This window comes from Chrysoperla carnea, chromosome 3 (genome assembly GCF_905475395.1).
Source record: "Chrysoperla carnea chromosome 3, inChrCarn1.1, whole genome shotgun sequence".
Taxonomy (NCBI): Eukaryota; Metazoa; Arthropoda; class Insecta; order Neuroptera; family Chrysopidae; genus Chrysoperla; species Chrysoperla carnea.
This window is the reverse complement of record NC_058339.1, coordinates 23,991,306-24,015,044: the sequence shown is the minus strand read 5'-3', so window position 1 is coordinate 24,015,044 and position 23,739 is coordinate 23,991,306. Positions and strand designations below refer to the sequence as shown.

Sequence of the window (23,739 nt, the reverse complement as noted above, 5' to 3'; positions counted from 1 at the left end):
AAACATTTTCGACTTGAGTTCAATAAATATATTTCATAAAAATATGTAAAAAGAAATTTTTTAATATTTTATTTTATGAAACACATAATTTAAACCAACGAAATTCAACAGAAAAAAATGCTTTTATTCCGATTAATTTCTAAAAATAATTTTACTTTTCGATGCGAAATCACTAACAATATTTTTAATCGTTTCGTCAATTCAATAAAAAAAGCTGATTTTACATTATACAGCCTCACCCAAAATGAACGTGATTTTAATTCCTTATAACTAAATATTTATTCCAATTTTGTCGAATACATTGATTGAACTGTATTCTATGGTTCACTGTGTTAACTTTTTAATAAATTTTTTATCTATCCAGAACTTCTCAATTACTATTTTATCCAATCATTCAGTCTGATTATACCAAAAGTGATTTATTTAATTCAAATTCCAAGAATTAAACAATTTAATGGAAATATGTCAGAAATTATATTTTAAAGTCAATGTATTTTTTCATATTAGTGAGGCAAATTATCATAAAATACCTCTAACTCTTTATTTATGTTGAGAAAAATTCCCAATTTTAATAAAATTTGTACACTCAATTGTAAAACTTTTATCGCCATGAGACTATCATTGTCTTTTGTCTGTAAATTATATTAATCGACGAATATTTACATGGTTTACAGACAAATTACAGTAATGATATCGATTTTATACGTATGCGAGCGATTAAAAAATTAAAAAACATAATTAAGGATAAAAAATAAAAGTTTGTAAACTCATTTGATTTATTTCATTTTTGTAATGCACTTGATATATTCTACAACTTTTGACGGAAAATAAACACATTCCCACTCAAAAAAATTAATAATTGCATTTAAATATTCATATTGTATTTAAAATGATTTTCCATACAGAATTTTAGCGATATTTTCATGTCTTCAGGTACTTATTATGCATTTTAAAAGTATATTTTTTTCAAATTGCTAACATCTGACTTGAGAAAAGTTAATTTTCCATTCCATCAGACTTACATCAGAACTACGATTTGCGATATTTCACTAAATGGACAAGATCGTGTGATTTAACATCATTAATCTTTGGATTAGGAACTTTTGCAGGTATGTGGAACCGCTTTCCTACGTTAACAAACCAGAAAAATCCAAATAAATCATAATTAAATTGAAATGGCATAAGACTATCTTTCAAATCAAGATAATCATGGCCACTACTATAATTTTTTGTACTTTTTCATTTTGAAATTCAAAAACTATAAAAAAACAACCGTTATCTTAACGCAATTTTCTAGACACAAACTAAGTGACTCGTACTCATATACCAACTTTGATCAGAATATATGAGTTCAAAAGCTCGAAAACATCTGAAATTTTTGAAATACTTGAGATATGTTGGAAAATACTTCAAATACAATTCATAGTAAAATATGTATTATAAATAGTTTTATAAATGAAGCAAGATAAGCAATATCAGTTGTAGAAATAAATTATATTAAAAGTACGCAAAAGATATGTTTTTAAAATGCAATTAAATTAAAAAATTTTAATATTGTTTTGCTTATTTTGTTTCATCCTAAACATATTACAAGCCAAAAATCATCAATTCTTATATAATAATTAAAACATAATTTGATTTACTTTTAAAAAGAAAAAATATGATTAATAATTGTTTTCACCCCTCGTTGTAGAAAAATTTGTGCTAAGTTTTACATAGGAATCAGAAATAAGAATGTTTTGTTTGATGCAAAACTTTTTTTGATTACATAAATATGTATTTTTAAAATTAACTAAAATGATTTTTAGTATGTTGACTGCACAGTAACAAGATTCCTTCGTTTATACGAATATAAATATGCTTGAGTATCATCATAATATAGAAAAGAAAATATTTTCTGTCGTCGCTTTTTCTAACCCAACCACACTATGTTTTCCATCCACCGAAATCACACTATGCCACCTCTAATGAAAAAAAAAGTTACAATATACAACGTAGCTGGAGATAATTATAAGCCTTTTTAACATTCGCACCTCTAATAAGATCCGTCAGCACAAATTGGTTTGGCTATAAATTCGAATGTGAAAAGGGGTTATTCTAATAGAAATGAAATCACAGATATTAGAAACGTAAAAATATACTGACACGATAAAGTGATAATATCCTTTAAAATGTTAATTTAAAGTCTTATATCGTGTTATCAAATGTCAGATGCATAATATTGTTCAGTCTCTTGATTGACTAATAACGAATGCGTCAGACATACGACTTCAACCTTAGGATTGACATTGCCTGAAGTTAATTGTTTTTATTTAAAATTTTCTCGTCATGTAATCAATATCCGTACAAAACAATGGAATATTGCTCTAGTGCAGTAGCCCACATATTGAATAAAAAATCTCAATTTGAATATTCAATCTAAAATGTAAGATAAATGAACACTTTTATTTCAATAAAATTTTAGTTTTTGTGTTGTTTTAGTTATATATCGACCAATTTTATAAATTGATTATTATACAAATTATTTTTACATTAATTATTCAACAAACAAGGTTAAGATACTTTTTTTACTAATTGGTATCTAAAAACAAAAACTCGACGAATATATTTAAGAGTTACTGTAGAAATGTTAATTATAAGGAAATTATATACCGTTTGTATATCTAAAAAGTTGTACTTTTCACTAAACAATTTTTTAAATTTTCAAAAATAAAATACTGAACCATAAAAATTAAAATGCCAAATTTTTGTAAAAGAAAACATAAATGAACATAGATATTAGTTTTAAGTACTTTCAGATTTCGTCAAATACTTTCTAATCATTCTAATTTGAACATTTCCTTACCCAATCCAATTTAAAAAAGAAAAAGATAAAAAATATTGCGTCAGTACAAAACATTATTATGCCAAAATTGAACGACGATCCGTTATTTATAAAATTACTTTTTTTGAATGGTGGTGGGTGGTGTTTTGTTGTTTCTTTGATTGTTGAGGTCGAATGATTTTTTTTTTTTTTATAATCTATATTAAAATATAACAAATGTTTTAATATTAACAATAACTGAAACTGAAATATCTACACTTTATCAGTCGTTTTTTGTTCACTTTCAGTAAACGATTTGTCTTCATCTTTTTTATTTGAATCCAAATATATTTTCAATCCACGTTCTCTTCGTGGTGAATATATTGACACTTTATCACGTAATCTACATATACGAGCCGTTTCTCTCTGCGATAGTTCTTTTCTCTCTTCAGGTGTTAACTCCTTTAATTGTTCTCTGCTGTCTCTGTTTCAAGAAAACATATTTTTTTAATTTATTTATTTTTGTTTTTTATATAATATATTAATTATATAATATATTATTTTATATCAGACAAAAATTCGAAAAATATGTATAACAAATGAAAACAAACAATTGACTGACTTAATAGGGAATGTTCATGAATGTTTGTTTTTGTTTTTTTACGTCATGTAAGTAAAGAAAGATAGCCACATATACATAACTGATATTAACATATAATACACACTACATAATTTGCGCCCTCACGGGTAAACATTGATGTTTGCGAAAAGATGTTTCAAACAAAGTATGTTTATTTTTTCATAAGGAACACTTTTTATATTTCGACTTTTGTACTATACTTAACGTTTACACGAAGTTCGGAGCAAAGCTTTGTCTAGCCAAAGGATAATTTTCAATAAAAAGTTAATTAAGTAAGATTACTTACTTGAAACTACTTTGATACATGCAAGTGAAATTATAAACAAAAAAAAAATTTACCTATACAAAAAGACTTGGCCATCGTCGTAATAATCATCAGTCCATTTTCCAGTTGCAGCTTTTTGTGACGTCCAATCTGGATCTATATGTAAATTTAAGACAGACAATTCATTTGGAAAACTTTTTTTTGTTTCACATATTTCCAAGCATTCAACAGGTATTCCTGACATTGCTGATAATCTTTCTTTAAATTCTTCAGTAGTTCCTTTATCCAGAACAATTTCTTTGAATCCTTTTAATTCCATTGTGGATGGACACCAATGTCTTACAAAAATAATAATTTGATTTGAATTATGAACAGTTTCTGGTTCACTCAATTCTTGTACAAATATTTCCCAGTTTGTTGATAGCACAATATCTAACGTTTCGTCATCTAAATACACTTTTCCAGGATATTTCCAATTCTTTTTACGTAATCGAAATCGATCAAATGGTACATCCAATAAATTTTTACGTTTAAGTTCTTCATGAATTCCTTTACGAATTTCAGCAACTGTAGTACCTTTAGCAACAATCCAATCACATAAATATTTGATTGGTTCAGGATCATCTGGTACTAATTGATAAACTTTTCCTTGGTATTCACCATTACGTAAAGCTCGTCCTAATTTAATACCAATCTTTTCACCTTCGCTGTATGATTTGTCAAAATCCTCTGTTAACCGTACACATTCGGTTTCTTGTGCAGTTAAATAGTGTCTGAACACTTTAAAGTAATCCATTGGTACTCCAACATGTGGTTCCAATTCTTTTTTCACCTGACTCAATGACATTCGATTGTCTATCAATATTTTTAATATTCTGGTCTTTTTATTTTGTTTATTTTCTGTTATTAATTCAGTTGCTTTAAAGTAGTGTATCTTCTTATTTAAATAAGTTTGTACCAATTGTAAATCGTCCCAAGTATCTTCCACCTATAAATCACATTAAAAGGTTAATTTTATTTAAACTATGTAAAATTAGCAGCCCGTTTATTGGTTTTACATGTTTTACAACTCCTAACTAGAACAACTTTATTAACCACTACTTTCAGGTTTTTAAAAACTTATATTTTTTGTATATTTTTCCTGAAGTTTAAAAAATACTTACTTTTTTAGCTTCATCAGGAGACGAAACACATGGTGATGTACTTGAAACAGATAGCTGTGCGAGGCCTTCATCATCAGGAACATCTCCAACTAATGTTCTGCAATAAAAATATTCCATCTATTAAATGAAGTTCTTCAAAATTAGCCGTACTTAAATGCTTAAGTAGTAAATTACTATTTCATACCTATCACTATCACTTAAACTACTATCTTCACTATTACTCTGATCACTTCCAACTTCAACAGGTAATGGTGAACCTCTTTGTAATATTGGTGAATCAGACATGTTTACTGTAATTGGTCCAGCAACAGAGGGAATAATAGGTGTAGCAGTTTCATTGCAAACATTCACTTCAAGTTCTGATGGCTTTTCCGTAGGTGGGTTTTCAACAGGTAGCTTTTCAGTAGGTGGTTTTTCAGGTTGAACATTATCAGTAGCTTGTTGAGTAAGATCTAATTTCGGTATTCCCAGTGATTCTAGAATTTCTGTAAGAAATAAATCAATTGTTGATCATAATGTATTCAAAATCCATATATATAAAGGAAGAAACTGACTGGCTGACTGACTGACCGATCAACGTACAGCTGAAACCGCTAGGTCTAGATGCATGACACAAAGTCAATTACTGTGTGACTATTTTCAAAAAATGCATTCTTCAAGGGGATAAAATAGGGGGTGAAATTTTATATGAAACTTCTTTCATTTTTGACGTTAGAAATGTAAAAATTTATATATGTGCTCATGGTTTGAGACAAAAGTTTACTGTATCACTTTTTTATGAAAATTCATTCGTTAAGGGAATAGCGGATGAAAGTTTGTATAAAACTCTCACATTTTTAAGCACTTGTGTGTATTTAAAATTGAAGATAACCAGCGAAGCAAGTGGGTTAATCCTGGTTTCAAGACAGCTGTTGCCGTATATCAGTTTATTTAAAAAAAATTTATAAGTATTAAATTTAAGCATTGCTTACAATGTACAGACAAACGTGAAATAACGCAATAAAAAAAGGTATTAGCTCCACGAAAGGTAGTAAAAATTTCAACTTACCATCGCTAACTTCAGGTAGAACAATTTGTAAAGAAATAACATGTTCATACTGATCAATGATTTGATTGAACTTAGAAACAATAAACGGTTTATTCGGATTCAAATCTAATGCTTTAGCCGCATATAGTTTGGATGATGAATAAATCCCTTCAGATTCTAAGGTACGTGAATCTTCTAATATTCTTGGACGACCACTATATTTTTCTACAGCTAATTTTAATGTATTTACATCTAAATCTAACTTTTTAGCTACTAATTTTTTTAATTCTTTCACTGATTGTGATTGATTTCCTCGAATAACAACCGGACCTTCCACAACTTCTGTTTCGATATCAACCATAAAGACCTTTAAAAATAGTGTACCCGGTTGATACTTTTCAAATTCTTCATCTTTCTGTCTCATTTCCAGTAAAAATTCTGTTTTACACGTACGTCGCCAACCATTTGACAGTATCTCGCCAATTGGCTCATCTTCTTTACCTTCGAAACTACATTCAATTGTATCTTGAACTCGATCATAAGAAACAAGACGACACTGTTCTAACGGTATTAGACCATCAAGTTGTAAATGTGTTCGAACAAGTCGTGTAGCATCGGTTAATGTTGTATCTCTAAATATGTACAATTTACCATCAATAATTTCATCGGTTGTAGGATGCCGTGCATATACTTTTAATTTACATAATTTACTCTCTTTTTCACGGCATACACGTTCTCTGTCTTCCTTTGCTTTGATTTTTTCGTATAATTCTTGTATATGCGGTGGAAATGTGTCAATTGTTATTGCGTCACAATTTCGTTCTTTATCAATTTGTCGATACATCAGCATATATGCATTTGTACTGGAACTAAACGCTCCCGAATAATAACCACGCATATGACCACCGCCACCATAAGTTTTTCGAATATCGTCATATGTAATCTGAAATATAAAATTTAACTTAAGATTTAGACACCTACTAAAAGGGTTAACAATTATAATTTACTGTCTTCTAAACGCTACAATTTGTAATTTTTATAAGGTATGAAATGTTGAACAGATATTAACATCCAATGAATGAAGATTGTCTTTTGCAAATTAGAGTTTATTCTGAAAATGGCAAATTCAGGTAAAATCGTTCAGTTCGAAAATTTTGATTATTCGCAATGAATGTAAATATTCTGGAATATCTGAGGGGTAAATCATGGAATTTGATAAAGGAATATTTCGCGGACCGACCTAAAAACAGGCTAGAGAAACAATATATATTATAAACTATCAATGTAATTTTTTGACTTCTTAATTATATATATAATTTAAGCCTATATTCTTAAAATATTGTAAAGAAAATTTGAATCAATTTTCATATTGCTATTTTTGGGAAATTAAGAGCGCTGTAATAGTCCGAGAGCAAACAACAAGTTCCAGTCACTCTTTTCACTGCGGCTAATATTGACGATGAATCAATTTTTAACTGAAGTTATTTCGCCTTTGGCTTTCTATTGTTGGCTATTATTAACTAGACTTGCGACTATTTTTAAAGCAAAATAAAATTACTCAACTTTTCAACTTTATATTCTTGTACTTACTTTAGTAACAGATTGATCATTAAAACAAAACCATTCGCCTTTTTTGAAATCTTTAATATAAGCATAATAATGACCACCGGAAGCACTACCAGAATGTATCATAATAGAAAATAATTCATACATATAAGGACCTGGTTCAGCAGCATGACGTTTATTTTTTTCATTTTCTTGATGATTATTTGATGTTCCTTCACTCACATCGATACCTTCATCATAATCAGGATAATCAATATCCAAATTACGATAATTGAACGATAACTGGTTATTTGAATTGGAACCAATAACATCTGTCGATTGATAATTATCCTCATCTAATGCTGAACCACTGTCAGTTGTACTGCTATCATCACATTTTACAACAACTTCATCTAAATCAGTTTCTTCTTTTTTAAGCCCATTTGTTATAAAACTATTTAAGTTTAATGTTTCAGGAAAAACCACTCTGAAAAAAATAAATATTGAATATAGTACAAAAATTACTGTATTCCAAAGACTTTAAATTTAAGAAACTGAATAATTATTGAAAACAGAATTATCAACTAAAGACGTAAAATATTTTTCCTTAACTGAAATACAATCTGATACGATATAAGATATTAAACGATATCACAATTATTCCGAGAAATATAAACTTGCATTATCATCGAAGAACTGAAATGAAATCGATAAACAGAATACGGAGTATTCATTTTTGCATTCTCAACAAGAAATCTTAACAATTTGATATGTGGTCTATGAATCGTAGTCAATGACCTTTTTTCAAGGTAGGATGTAATCGCAATCGTTTGATTCTAAATTAAATAAAATTAAAAAATAAATTTTACTAGCAATACAACATACTTATCGTTTAATTTAATTCGATGCAGCGTACTGTAATCAAAGTCAAAACGTTTTAAATGTAATGTTAATAAATATGGGAATTTTGTAAATTTTAATCCCTTGTGTGCATCACATTTTTTGTTACATTTTTCACAAAAATATTGATTACTTCCTTCTAATGTTTCTGGTTTCACAAATGCTCGTAATGCTTCTTCTATACTGCCATATGCTATTGTACTCCCAAATGGACGTACTGGTAATGGTATATCTAAAAATGTATCTTCTCGAGATTTTTCTGTTCCACATTCGAGGCACTTAACATAATCAAATAATTTCCCTTCATATAAACGATTGATAAGATCAGCTTGTTTTGTATTTTTAAATTTTTGTTCTAATGCATCGAACATAACACGACATAATTCTTGTATATCATGTTGTTGCCAAGCTTCACTTGAATCCCAACCAAAACTACGCGTTAATTCAGTTGTTTCTACAGCCGCTTTTGTTGATGTTTGTAAATTAAGGAACAATTTTTGTAATTGATATGGGATTGAATCAACTTCATCTTTTCCATCAAATTCCCAATTATATAATGCATTGCGAAATTCAGGTGTCATAAATAATGCTTGTAGTAAACTATTTAAGTAACATGTCATTGCTTGATTTACAAGTCCAACATATCCAATACTTCCACGTTTTATTAGTGAATTGTTATAGGAATTACTGCTACTACCAGCTACTGAATCACCAATACATGGCATACGTAATGGTGGTAAAAGATCATCTAATGTTGGACTAGCCGACGCACCTAATAATAAATCATCTTCACTGTTTTCTGTGACAATTGCTGCTTTCCTTCTAGGACTATATTTTGGTTGATTTACTGCAGCTATACATAACATATTCTTTGCGCCTTCTTCAAAGTCAATACCAATGTCTCCTAGTGTTTTCTGTTTTTCGTCATTTAGCACCACCTATTAATTAACAACATACACTGTCATAAGAAGTCAGTTTTTATAATTATGAGCCTTATAATTATCGTTTCAAATAACCGAAAACTGTAACCATTGAAATGACATTCAATTTCCACCAACTCAACGGTATTAAAAAATGGCCTTAAAAAATGGTAAGTATTGTCATCTGGTAGTCGAAATTACAGCTACTGATTTCGGGTCTTCTTCGGATTTTAATCAGTACGAATTATTATCGCCAGTTGGCGAGTTACAACTCCCAGTTATCAATAGCGGCAATAGTAATACAAACTCTGACAAAATTTCGAATTGTCTAACTATTGCGGGACTTTAAAAATAAAGAAAACACTTACAACGGTATGATCTCCTCCTCGCATCGGATGATATATTAATTGAAATTTATCTTCTTCGTAATTATATTGAGTAGCAACATCGTTAATTAGTTGATGGACATATGTTGACGGACGGACACTTATGAGTTTTGGTTTTGGTGAGTTCATAATCGTATCCTGAACGACACATTCTGCGGTGGCTTCTTCTGATGTACAAACCATTTTCTAGAAAATAAAATATCAATTAATAAGTACCTATACAAGTGTTTTTAGTTTTTTTTAACTAAACGTTTTTCTTTTGAAAAATGCCAATAGTCTTCCGTTATTATAAATCATTGCTAATGAATTGAACGCAAAGTTTAGGATAAAATAAATTATTTTAAATAAATCATTCGGGGTATAACCTTTTTAAAAAAGACCAATAACGTTCTGATAAAGTAAATGATTGTATTCATTGATCAATTATATTAAAATTTGCTTCAGATAAATATTTCTGTTTTACCAAAGTCAAAGTAACAATGGAATTTTTGATAGTGTTAACCGACATCTGTAGATTTAGTGTCGTTACATAGCCATAAAACAATAAAAAACATGACGAAACATTCAGAAACTTTCAGCAATAAATATCAGGAACAAATAGAATAAACACGTTCCTCTGTCTTGCTTTAGATGTAGACCTAATTAAGTAAATACTAGCCCAGAAGTACAAAATTATGTGTTTCGTAAAACATGATAAATTTTAGTAACAATTGTTTTCTACATCCCTACTTATTATAAATATTTACATTCAGTAGTATTGTTGTAAAATATAAAATACGTTTTAATCAAGTGCCATGTGGTTGACTAGCGAATTATTTTGAATCTGGTCATCCAAACTTGACTATAGACCAGGGATGGCGATCCAATGGCACGCGACACAATATTTTGGGCACGCCACCGATCACAAGTTCACCATGAAGTATTATATTATGAAAGAACACAAGTGCTTCTACGAATGCGTGCTCGTTTGTTATTGTAGTTACATCGTGGACTACCATTGGTACTGACCCCAAAATTTGTTTACACACAGTATAATAGTCAATTTCGTTGACACAACCGTATTTAAAGTTTATTTGTGTTATATTTACGATTTTTAACTTATATTAAATATGGTTAGTTCAGCAAAAAAAAACAAAAACAAACAAAAAGTGCAAGTTAGTAAATGTATCCGAGTATTTCAAACTTGGTTGTATTATTATTTTCCCTATAATCACGAAGTCAAAATTATTTCATGGCCTCATTAAAAATTTCTTTAGAAAAAATGGCACGTTGATACAAAAATGTTCGCCACCTCTGCCATAGACGGATATACATACAAACCCACGTCACATTTATAATTTTAAAAATGAAGTTAAAACATTGTAAGCAGACACCTCAAAGTATTAAGATATCATAAAGTTATTTTTTCAATTTTCCGGATGAAAACAATAGTTTTCTATCAGAAAGTTAATAATATTTAAACAATAAACTTGACATTTTTTATACAGCAACCAAAACTTAAATGGTCTATGGAAAGTTATTTATAGCTCGCATTTAAAAGAAAATAAATATGCAAATGAAAATTTAATCGAAAAATCACATCATGATAAATAAAACAAAAAAATAAATATATTACCTAAGAATAGTACTAATAAACAATATTTATAACAAAGTAAAAACTGGCTAAAAATATATATTCAAATAAATTATTTAAAACACGTGAACGTATTTTTTCTCGTTCAGCATTTCCAAAATAAATATGTTTATTTATAACAAAATACAAAAATAGTGTATCCAAAATAAAAACAAAAAAAGTACTTTTCTTGCCACCACAAAATGTTTAATTGGAACCCAATTATTATTTGTATGATAATTGGGTGGTGTGTATGGATATTATCACCATTTACATCTGCACTAGTGAAAATGTGAAATATAAGATATAAATTTAGTACAGTTTTTGGCAATCAGCCATTTACTTAAATTCATTTTAATGTATTCACACCGTATGATCTATTGTGGTGGTCATTGAATATTTTACAAATTTACTCTTAAATTATAAATAAAAATAAGTTTTTTAAAAATAAAACTGACTACAAAAATTTCTGTCAAGTGTGAATAGGCCTCGTGTGGATAGTCAAAAATCTCAAAAATTTAAACAAATCGTGAGATAATGAGTTCCATTACTAAAATCATATTTCTCCCTTATCAGATGCTAAGTATTTAATTTTTTCTATTGAATTGTAAAATATGTAAAAATATGGAGACGGAGAGTTGGAAATTGGCATCTTCAAAAAGCATTTTCTTAACACTAGCTGCTGTATACAGATTTTTAAATACTCTAGTTCAATTTAGACAGGCTGCGGAGGAGCGCAAAGTCGCAAAAACCATGATATTTCGACACAAAAGATGGGGCAAGTCATGAAAGTAGGCACCCCCCCCCCAAAGCACTTCCCTGACACTAACCCAACCTTCACACCAAACCCCTTAGGTCAATCTTGAGAGGCTATATAGATTAGCACCCACACTATTCCTCCCATTGATCTTCAATATAGGACATAAGTCTATATTTTCGGAGAAAATATGACTAAAAAGTATCTAAGGACATAAATATAGGGGGGGGGGTGTAGAAATCTGAGGAAAAAGGAAGGCCCTAATCGTCTGGAAGCAACGGTAAAGGCAAAGCATTCTTTTTTTATAAACCAGAAACAATAGTAGCGGACAAAACTTTTAGGCGATATCGGAGGGAGGTGTGATTGAAATAAACCAAGAAAAAAAGTGGATCCTAACTGGATAAACTCAAGTGTGATCTTGTTGTTACAATATTTTCTTTTATAGAAAAATAGTGGCAAAGACTGGCAGTATGACGGCTATTTGAAATCAAGCGTGGAAGCAACTCAATTAAAAACGCTAAGTAACATTTATGCTCGATAGTCAATACTTTTACGAATATAGTAATTACGAGACACCTTTTAACAAATTTATTCGATAAGATTGGCGTGGCCCTTAAAAGGTAAATAAATAACTACTTATAAAGAAATTACTTCACCCTGTTCTATACATAAAATGTATTACAAATGAATTAAGACTTACAAATTAATTTACCATATTGCACAATAAAATTCAAACTTTTTTTGATTCTTATATTCTTCAATATGAATGTACTACAGAAGATCAATATTTATTAACGATAATATTAACCGTTTAGACCTTTTGTATATCATATTGAAAAATATAACAATCAAGAAGAGTTTGATTTTTATTGCGCAATCTGATAAATTCATTTTTGAGTAATATTGTGCAATATTGGTTCAGTTATATCTTTCATAGCCATGCTGTAAATATTAAATTATCAAATTGGATTCAAAAGCAAAGTGGGAAAAAAAAATTATTTTTCGAATATGCTACTCTTCATCTCCAAGCTTGGGTAATGAAATCACGTAATAAAAATGACAAAATTTGAAAATCATCTCAATTGGGTCTTTTTCAACGCTCTCTACAACAAATTTAGCGATCAATAAAGTTTTTCTGTTTTAATAATTATAACAAATGATAAAATTTATATCTTTGAAAATCTCCTGTCAAATTATTTTTGCAAATCGCCTTTTTGCTTTATTATTATTCTGCTGAACCCACAAGATTGGCTTTCTATGGGTCATTTAATAAATATCTTCAATATTTCCTATTAATTAATAGGGTATTATCGCTAGTCAAAAATAAATCATGAAAGAAAAAAGTTAAAATTTATGTAAAAATATACTTAAATATTCTGATTTCGTGTCATAAAAGCACTTTTTTCTTTTAAAATATTAAAATTAAAAATCGTAATTTTTAAACTGTATATCACGTGATCTAAAACGCGGGTAAGCCCCGCTGTGATGTCATAGCGGTATGAGTCATAGACCATCAGTTAGTTCAGTGTAGACAGTTGGGTATAATATATACATAGATAATAAGTATTTATATTTATTAAAATCAGATGTCTATGAATATATTTGTCAAACTTATTTGTGTTATTTCGTATAGTGATACCCATATTACGTCATCAAATTTGAATGCCCGCGTTTTTCAGTTTAAAAAAGGTTTAAAATTTAATTTAAGTTTTTGGCAAGAAAGCGTGTGTATTTTTCCGAAATAAATTTTTTGTGGCTTTTTATTAGCAAAATCAACATTTTGAAGTACTTTTTCAAAAATAGTGGAATACCCTATTATAATATGAGTAAGAAGCAGAATGGAAAAATTTCAATGGACGTTAGGATACTTTTATATGTATATTTATTTTAAATCAAAGAAGTACAAATAGGCTACATAAATTGTAAGTGCGTGTGCGGCCTAGAAATAAACATTAGTTGGATAAAATTGTCTAAATTATTTGTGACGTCATACAATATACAGATATATCTGGAAAAGTGATCTTTAAATTTAAACTAATTGTGTATCCTTAGTATTACAATTCTAAATAAATTTAAGATATGCCGAAGTATCCAATATAAGTAATAAAATTATTTATTTAAACACATTTTTGGGAACCTACATATGTTTTAATTCGGTGTTTATTCCACAAGCTTATGACAGAAAACTTCAGTCACCGGGAGTCTATAAATAGCTTTCTTTAAGACTAAACAGAAATGTTGATAAAGAGTAATTTACATCTTAACCGGCATTTCATTTTCTATAAATTCCTAACTGATATCTGATTAAAATTTAACAAGAGCATTGAATTATGAAATATAATACAGTTGTTGACATAAATATGAATTTAATAAGATTATTTTGAAAATATTTTTAAAATAATTGTTTTTTTAACACGTAATTAATGGCATTATTATTTCTTAAAAAATTCTAATTTATTACCTCCGAGCTTTGAATTAAACAATAATTATTCTTAAATTCCATAATATCGCCTTTAATTTTATTCTTTAACAATAATGGTACTACTTGGAAACACTGCCAAAGTTTTGATTGCTTTTTTATCAAGGTACCAAAATAAAGACCTAGAATATCTGTCAAATATTCTAATTGACAAAAACCAACTTATTTGCCCGAATTTATTATAATAAATTCGTAAAACATTTATTAATACGTACTTAAAAGTGATAATTTATATTGCAATAATAAATGAGTGTTTATGGCCTATTTAGTGAAAAATAAACATTGTTTTATAAAAACTTTTTCACTTAAAACAAAAATTTGTATTTTAACATTTATGCTTCGTACCAATTTATTTAAATTTAACATTTACTCACCGATATGGACATTTCAATTAATAAATATTTTTACACACCATTTTCTATTCAATTTCTAAAAAACTAATATTTTTAGTTATTTTTTTCTTATGATTTTTATAATCGTAGGGGATTTGTTAACATTTCATTTTCAATAACATTATATGAAATAAAAATCATGTTTACACCTCTGATAGCCATCAAGCGTAGCAGCTGTCTACTTATAAATCGACTTTTAGCAATTGGGATTTCTCAATTACTTTCTAGAAACCCTCAATTGACAATATGTAAATAACTTTTAGTAGAATTAAATATCGACCGCAGTTAAAATAGTACAAGGTAAAAAATGGGTAAAAAAATGAAGCACTTATTTATATATAATAGTGACAGATCCGTAAGGTATAAAAATCGTAATATCTTTAAAAAAATTTTTCATTCACGTACGGACTCAAGATCGCACAAATTTTTGTTTTTAACTTCTTTAAGTAAGCTTTAAACATTGCCGTCGAACAGTTTTTATAAAGATTCATTGAACGGCCCTGGATTCTGAAGTATAAATCTTACGGCCCTACACTATTACAAATTTACAAAATATTACCAAAGATAGGTTTCCAGAAGAGTCTTGTCTGATTCTACCAAGATCTAAACATTAAACTTTTAATACTTTTATATATTTGACAGTTATGCAAAACATTCGACATTTAGTAATGTTAGTATAATCATAGTCAATTATTAAAATATTAAACAAAGATAAGTTATAATATTAGACAGAGTACAATATTTTGATGTGAGTAGTAAAGGATGGTAAACTTTTTTACAAAAATATAAACCTTTCATCATATTTATCAAAAAAAACTTTTTTTCGAATGTTTTTAACTTGACCATTATAATTTTTTGACAAGAACAATTACACTACAAACCATTGAACATTATTTTGTAAGTGAATAGCGCCAATATAAAACTTATAACCTACTAATTGAAATTTGAAAAACAGTTTGAACAAAATAAACAGTTCATATCAAATTATTTTTCTAAATAAATTTTTTGAACTTGCTTTAATAACGAATATACAAATTTTTGACAAAAGTAAAAAATTGTCGAATTTTGTCAAAAATAGAAACTATCGAATGCAGTTCACAAAAAGTGATTTGATAAAACGAATATTGATAATGGTAGCGAACTTCAAAATATTTCTTCGGACCTAATGGATAGTTTTACTTTTAGTTTAGGTAATATTATTGATAATAATGTTAGAACATTATTTAATTATTGTATTCGAATTTAGGTCTGTTTTTTTCAAGCATTCATTTACTTAATTTAAGTACATTGGAGAGTTCAACAGATGATAGTAGTAGCCAAACGGAGGGCGACACACCTTACGAAGAAGACTCGAATGAAGAAGAAATCGAAGTTTCTGATACTGAAGATATGTCCGAATCAAGTAACTCGGAGATAAGTGATTCTGCTTCAAATTTCTCGTATGAATCAGATTTTCGACCAGAGACTTTACCAGATACTTTAGAATCCTCGGATCCATCAAACACTGAATACGAGGATTCAGAATCATATCCAAGCTCCGTAGAAACTCTTGTAAATAATCAATCAGAACCTGAATCAGACATACATAATTCTGAAACTGTAGAACCATCAATTGAAGAAGAAAATAACGATGCTCAACAAGAAGAAGTTATGGAGGATGGTGCTCCAAATTCACCTCAACCGGAAGGTGAAGAAAATGTTTCATTTCGATTAAAACGTAAAAGAATAATAGGATCGGAATCACCAGAAAGTAAACGAGTGAAATCTGATAGTGATAGAGATGAAGATGAAGGTCGAACTTGCCCAATATGTTTTGATTATTGGACAAATTCTGGAAAGCATCGTCTTTGTGCGCTAAAATGTGGTCATCTTTTTGGGAAAAATTGTGTTGTACGCTGGTTACAAAGTCAAAATCGTAAATCTTGTCCTACTTGTAAAACAAAAGCTACAATGAATGATATTCGTCATATTTTTGCTAAGACAATTATAGCAACGGATACCGTTTCAATAGATAATTTAAAAACGGAATTAGAATCTGTGAAAAGTGAACGGAATCGATTAAATCAAGATGTATCCCGTTTAAATACCATTAATAGAAATCAACAAATAACAATTCAACAACAAGCAACAAGAATCTACGATTTAGAAAATAAATGTACTAATATTGATAAAAAAGATGAACAAAATGATAAACTTGTAAGAATTACATTTGATAAAGCGATTGAGCTATCAAAAGATAATGCTTGTCGTGTAATGGCACATAATTATGATAATTTACTTGTTGTTACGTTAAAATCTCCAAATCCATTATTCTCCGGTTTTGGTATACGCAAAGTAGAGACTAGCGATTATAGTATCAAACAATTTGTACCTTTACATTCGAAATTAATACGAGATCTAGCATTTCATCCACAAACTGGCGAATGGCTTTTAAGTGTTTCGTTAGATAAATCTGCAAAATTAACGAATGTTGCAACAAATGTTATTATAAATACATTTCAAACTGATATGCCCTTGTGGTCATGTTGTTGGGATGCAAACGATCCAAATTTGTTTTATGTTGGTGGTCAAAAAGTATTACAATTTGATGTACGAAATCCATCGGAACCATCAAAAACATTTGTAACTCCAAACGATCCAACTTCAGTGATAGCTTTAGCTAGTGTTTGTTCTGGAACGGGTGAATTCTTACCTCGAGGTGGATTAATTTGTTGTAAATTAAATTCTTGTTGGGTGTTTGAACATTTAGAAACAGAAAGTGTACCGAAGAAAATTAATTTAGAAGGACCGTTTGTTTCATTAAATTATAATACAACTTATAGGCAAATTTTAATTTCAACACGACCAAATCCTCGATGGGTTTTTTGTCGTCATATTTTATGTGATTTAGTAAACGGTGACGAGAATTGTTTTAATGTAAAAACTATTCATTATTTTCAAGGTGGTACTACGCAAACTCAACTTTCGCGTAATTGTCAAATTGAGTTAGCGAACGATGTTTTAGTTTTGTGTTATCAAGAAACTAAGAAACAAATAAATGTTTGGAGTGTTGGGTCTGGGAATTTAATTCAAACATTACCAGCACCTGATCCAATTATAGATATGTGTTATGTTAAAATTCGTAATCAATTAATTGCTTTAACTGAAAAGAGGATTAGAATTTTTAATATTAAATAATTATTTTTTTGTAGTACGTCTACCTATTTTATTTTATTGTTACTGTAACTTCTAAACAAATAACTGTTCTTATTATAATCAAGAAATTTTGAATAAAATAATTATTTTTTTTAATCAATTGTTTTTTATTTAATAGAGAATATTCATGTATTTTTTTATATTTTTAATTCATTGTTTACACCGTTATAAACAAAGTAAAAAAATATAAATACTGCTTAAAATGCTGTATTTAAGTGTAAAAAAAATATTTAAAATACATTATAATTTTGAGATTTTTAAACGCAGTTTTTTGGCGCTCTCTGTTGATGACGTATAAGTACGTGATCTGCCAATTGGTGACAGTTCAATGTATAATTTACACTTTAAAAAAATTAATTTACAACACAGAATTAACACTCGTTATTATTAAGTTTTCTAATAAAAAGCCATAGAATAGTATAATTTAATGAAATACCATATAAAATGTGAGTAATTAATATCATTCAACAAGTTTGACAAGCCCGTACTTTGATGTCACGTCCGTATAAAAATTTGAATTTCCGTTTTAGAAATTTTTAAATGCCCTCACTGAATTTATACTTTTATTAATTAATTTTAAGTAATTAAAAAGATATTAATTACTAAAATAATGGTTTAGTTGAAATGTCCAGTAATTAAAGTTACGGAAGAAAAATATTTGAACCAAATTTAAATTTCATGAATATTCCCTATTATTCTACTTATTTTTGGGTTAAGGATCTGCGATCACTGTAGATTAAATAAGATTAAAGCTTTATTTTTGTTTTTTTGCAAGTGTTGGCATGTACAGTACTTCATTCTTTATGTACTGCTTCCAGAGCAAAACTCAGCTTTAAAAGTAGCTATAATGCTACAAGGAAAATTAAAAATTACAAAGTCGATCTGTATAAAAATCTTAACAGTGTTGGAACGCATAAACTAGTTTAGGTAAACATGTTAAGTCTATTTAGGCCTTGAAGAAATATTTTCAATAAAAAATTTTTGAATTGATTTTTTTTTTTAAATAACTGAAGGTCAATGTTAAAAAGGTCATTAAAATGCGTGTGTTCTTAAATTAAATCCAGTGTACTAGCCAGTACAGAAATTTATTAGAATAAACACTTTAAAAATCATATAGTATAATCATCTAAGTGTAAAGTCACACTCTGTATTATGATTATTATTTTAGCAACAATGTAAAATAAATAATTTCATATCTAAATAAGTTTTTATACCATGTATATATGAAATATACATAGTATATTAAGTTTAGTCCCAAGTTTGTAACGCCTAAAAATATTGATGCTACGAAAAAAATTTTGGTATAGGTGTTCATAGAATTACCTTATTAGTCCATTTCCGGTTGTCTGTCCGTCTGTCTGTCAACACGATAACTCAAAAACAAAAAGAGATATCAAGATGTAATTTTTTTAGCGTACACAAGACGTAAAAAGTGAGGTCGAGTTCGTAAATGAGCAACATAGGTGAATTGGGTCTTGGGTCCGTAGGACCCATTTTGTGAACCTTTAGAGATAGAACAAAAGTTTAAATGTGAAAAATGTTCCTTATAACAAAATAAACAACTTTTGTTAGAAACATTTTTTTTGTATACATCACTGTTTACCCACGAGGGCGCTAATTAGGTGCAAATTTTATATTATGTATTAAAATGGGAATATCAGTTATATGTGTGTGCCTATTTAAAAGTGGATACCTATTTTTATTTACGTGACGTCAAAAAACAATCGATTGCGTCATCAACACTGTCTATACATGGTATTTCAACTATTAACTCAGTCAATTGTTTTCTTTCACTTGTTAATTTTGGTATTGAATTTGAATAATATCACGAAAACCCTTACAAGTTTATTTTTATTTGGTTGAAAAATCATGTTTCGTTTACGTCTTTTTACCTATCTCAAGATTTGTTACAGAGAATATATGTTTGTTATGACGTGACATTACTCCATTATCAGAATTATAAACAAAAGTACCATAAAAATAAAAATTATTTAGACTTGTAATAATTGTGATAATATATCATTAGATGTCACTTTTTGGTGCTTAGTCATTATTAATTCAAGGCATAAAGAATATAGAATTAATAAATAATAATAAAGCGATAAAAATTCATTTTAATTATTTTGGTCAAGTTATCTAGTATTTAGTAAAATTTGTAAAAGGTTATTTGATTATTTTACACATGTTAGTAACATTTTTTTTAAATTGGTAAAACCATAACGATTGCAAGTAATTTCATGTCAAATTATAGTAAAAAACTGAAATTCACAATATACAAATAGAATTTTAATGAAAAATATACAAAAATCCAGTATTTATTTGGCATTTCTTTGACATGTGTTGTTAATTATTTAAAGTATCTGAATTTGTTTATATACACATTTTTAAATCAATTAATTTTTCTGTAATGGCTAATATAGCAACTCAACGAATAAAAAGGGAATTTAAAGAAGTGATCAAAAGTGAGGAGGTAACTAAAAATTTTGTTACTTATATCATTGTAGATCAATGTCCTAATTTGATATATTTTTTTTTTTTAAATATAGAAATAGATTTCAACTTGAAAATATTACATATCACTAATTGTCAATAATAAATGACGTATTATTTACATGTTTAATTAGAAATTATTAAAACAAATTCATTTTTTTAGGTTGCAAAATGTGCTATAAAAGTTGAGTTAATTAATGATAGCTATACTGAATTAAAAGGGGAAATTGCTGGTCCTCCGGATACACCCTATGAAGGAGGCACATTTATATTAGAGATTAAAGTACCTGAAACGTACCCATTTAATCCACCAAAGGTAAAAATGATCAACATTTCACGCAAATTTATGAATGATATTAGACGATCCATTAACTGATAATGATATTTAAATTTTAAGGTTCGTTTTATAACTAAAATATGGCATCCAAATATCTCTTCTGTTACGGGAGCTATTTGCTTAGACATATTAAAAGATCAATGGTTAGTATGTTTAAAAGTCTATTTAATAAAGATATTAACTTTACAATTTTCGGTTTCTCTAGGGCTGCAGCAATGACTTTACGAACAGTTTTACTATCCCTACAGGCTTTGTTATCAGCAGCAGAACCAGATGATCCTCAAGATGCTGTTGTAGCAAAACAATTTAAAGAAAATTTAGGGATGTTTAAATTAACAGCTAGACATTGGACGGCTGCTTATGCAGGAGGTAAAATTACTTTTTTTTTTCTTAATTTAAAGTCTTTGTTTTAATTTTTTTTTAAATTGGCAGGTGTAATACTTTCTTGTAAAATTTTGTAAGTATGTGTGTCTTAGTTTTTTGGCACTCATCCAGTGTAAAACAGATTCTAAATTGTGTATATTAATGTGAAATTAATAGATTTTCAAGGACGTGATTATTTTTTATAATTTCGTTCAAATTTTATTATATTAATTAACTAGCTTTTGTCCACGACTTCGCTCGTGATAATGATTCATGTCAATGTATTTCATAAATGATTCAAATAATGAATCGTTGATTCATTTAGAGAACCAAATTTAAAGACTTAGAGAACAGACTTTACTTACATCCCCTTTGAAAACAACGTGACTCCTTTAAAGAATGAAATGAGTGATACAGTAATACAAAAAAGTGTTACAGTATACTTTTCTCTCAATCGTTTGTGATAATGATTCATTTAGTGAATCATTGATTGAGATTATAAATCATGATTCCAAACATACCGCTTGTGAGAAGAAAAATTAAAATTCTCTGTAAATATATTTAAACCACATGAATTTTTAAAAAAAAGCTATGGTAACATGCATACGTTGATCTATATTTGTCTATAAAATTATTAACATGGATTTTCCATATACAAAATTATAATCCCCTTTTTACCCCCTTAGGGGGTGAATTTTGGAAAGTCCTCTCTTATCGGATGCCTATGCCATATAAAGAACATACCCTCCAAGTTTCAGGTCCCTACGATTAGTGGTTTAGGCTGTGCAATGATCCGTCAGTCATTCAGGACAAAGAATTTTATAGATATAGATTAAGTCTTTAACTGTGTTACCTATGTAACTAATTCCCAGTTAAATTTAATCTTACACTATTTTAAAAAAATATTATGTTAAAATATTGCGTTCTGTTAACTCTAATAAGATTAAGGGGTATTTCAATGTACCCCCCACCATGTAGCCCTACAAATTTAAAATCGTTTTTCGTTATCGAAAAATATTAACAGATAGAGTTCTACATTTAGTAGAGCGCACTGTTATCAATTGTACTATTCTATAGACCATTTGAATATTATTTAAAAAGTTTTAGAAATACTAAAAGTTTAGGTCAAATAAGATGTTGATGGTTTATTTCATGGTCCAGGAATTTTCAAATGAGAATCCATATTTTGGATTCCGTTAGATAGATTCTTTCTTAGCATTAAAATTCAATAGAAATCGTGTTCACCTAGGATGTAGAAAAAACCATCAAGGTCAAATTTTAGGTTATTATGAAGTTTGTCTTTTACAAGCAACAACTTCGTACATGCCTATTTTCTTATTCCTGACTTTTGTTCCATAAAAAAACGACCGATTTTTAAAATAATAATAATATTTATGCGTATTTTAGGTCCCAATGACTCACCAGAATGCTCGGAAAAGATAAAAAGATTATTAGATATGGGAGTTGAAGAACATCAAGCTCGTGTAGCTTTATCATCATACAATTGGGATCTTGAAAGAGCTACTGAACAATTATTTAGTTAGTACCAACAATTACACTTTAAAACATCTCTCCCTAATCCTCTGTTCTTATATTTTGTAAAAGAATATGAAAGAGTACACGGAAAATACGTATGAAAAATCATTATTTGTATTTTTAATATATACTTTCTTTAAAAAAACACGTCCCAGTAATCTTAGCCATCTAGTTTTTCTTGAACGTCTTTATTTAACCTTTAAAAATTTCAAAAAAAAGAAGATTGTATATAAGTCATTTTTTTCAAATAAATGCTGCAACTTTTCCATGTAAATATTAAAATTATTTAGTGTTGTAAATTTATTTGATATCAAAATTATCGTTATAACAAAAACTTAATGATTTATTTGAATAATTCGATAGTTAAGATTAAATTGACTGTGTTTTCCTGTATTTGTGTTTTGAAAAATCGAGCATATTGCTTTTTTTTATATTTGTGATTTTTTTGCATTTGTTCATAGCAAACAAAATTTGTTATTTTGTACACAAAATTTGTTTCTGGGTTCATTTTATTTAATTCTTTTCATGGTTTTCAAAACAAAATAAAAATATAAAATAAATGAAAATTATCATCAGCTACAGCTATTAATCTATTAATTGTTAAAAAATTTATTTATAAAATAAAATAAGATTTAAAATAATTAATTAATTTTGTTATTTCATGCAAAGATCAAATGCTTCTTACACTCAGAGAAATCCTTAAAAAATTTAAAGCTAAATACCTGAGCACAAAGTTAAAATAGAAAACAATTCTAAAAATAATAAAATTCGTCATTGTTTTCCCGTTATAATAAATTTTTTGTATGTTTTTAATTCAATTTGGCAACACAATTTATTCCATTAAAAACTCAAATATATAATACACAAAGAGTGGCTACGAAAAGCCCATCTTGATTACTGGGATTTTGCGCAAGCCTTGCATAATCACA

At 28.2% G+C, this 23,739-nt stretch overlaps 3 protein-coding genes across 4 annotated transcripts; 2 read left to right on the top strand and 1 right to left on the bottom strand.

The window, feature by feature from the left end:
• Positions 1 to 2,707: 2,707 nt before the first annotated feature.
• LOC123294713 (ubiquitin carboxyl-terminal hydrolase 47) lies at positions 2,708 to 14,917 on the bottom strand. Of its 2 annotated transcripts, none has more exons than XM_044875834.1 (9): positions 14,872 to 14,917; positions 9,632 to 9,835; positions 8,329 to 9,281; positions 7,489 to 7,930; positions 5,920 to 6,841; positions 5,056 to 5,356; positions 4,872 to 4,968; positions 3,783 to 4,696; positions 2,708 to 3,287 (listed from the first exon to the last, which is right to left on the bottom strand). In XM_044875834.1, exons 1-9 carry the CDS (start codon positions 14,881 to 14,883, stop codon positions 3,077 to 3,079), a joined length of 4,056 nt encoding a protein of 1,351 aa, XP_044731769.1. In that variant the 5' UTR covers positions 14,884 to 14,917; the 3' UTR covers positions 2,708 to 3,076. The 2 variants fall into 2 exon arrangements, with proteins under 2 accessions (XP_044731769.1, XP_044731770.1); XM_044875835.1 differs by lacking the exon at positions 14,872 to 14,917 and adding an exon at positions 11,265 to 11,310.
• A 1,001-nt stretch (positions 14,918 to 15,918) lies between these two features.
• Positions 15,919 to 18,180, top strand: LOC123295012 (E3 ubiquitin-protein ligase RFWD3-like). The gene is made up of 2 exons (XM_044876211.1): positions 15,919 to 16,079; positions 16,136 to 18,180. Exons 1-2 carry the CDS (start codon positions 16,055 to 16,057, stop codon positions 18,064 to 18,066), a joined length of 1,956 nt encoding a protein of 651 aa, XP_044732146.1. The 5' UTR covers positions 15,919 to 16,054; the 3' UTR covers positions 18,067 to 18,180.
• A 2,140-nt stretch (positions 18,181 to 20,320) lies between these two features.
• On the top strand, positions 20,321 to 23,025 carry LOC123294867 (ubiquitin-conjugating enzyme E2-22 kDa). The gene is made up of 5 exons (XM_044876046.1): positions 20,321 to 20,554; positions 20,738 to 20,890; positions 20,972 to 21,054; positions 21,117 to 21,280; positions 22,682 to 23,025. The coding sequence occupies exons 1-5, from the start codon at positions 20,492 to 20,494 to the stop codon at positions 22,816 to 22,818; spliced, it is 600 nt and encodes a 199-aa protein (XP_044731981.1). The 5' UTR covers positions 20,321 to 20,491; the 3' UTR covers positions 22,819 to 23,025.
• The last annotated feature ends 714 nt before the right edge of the window (positions 23,026 to 23,739 follow it).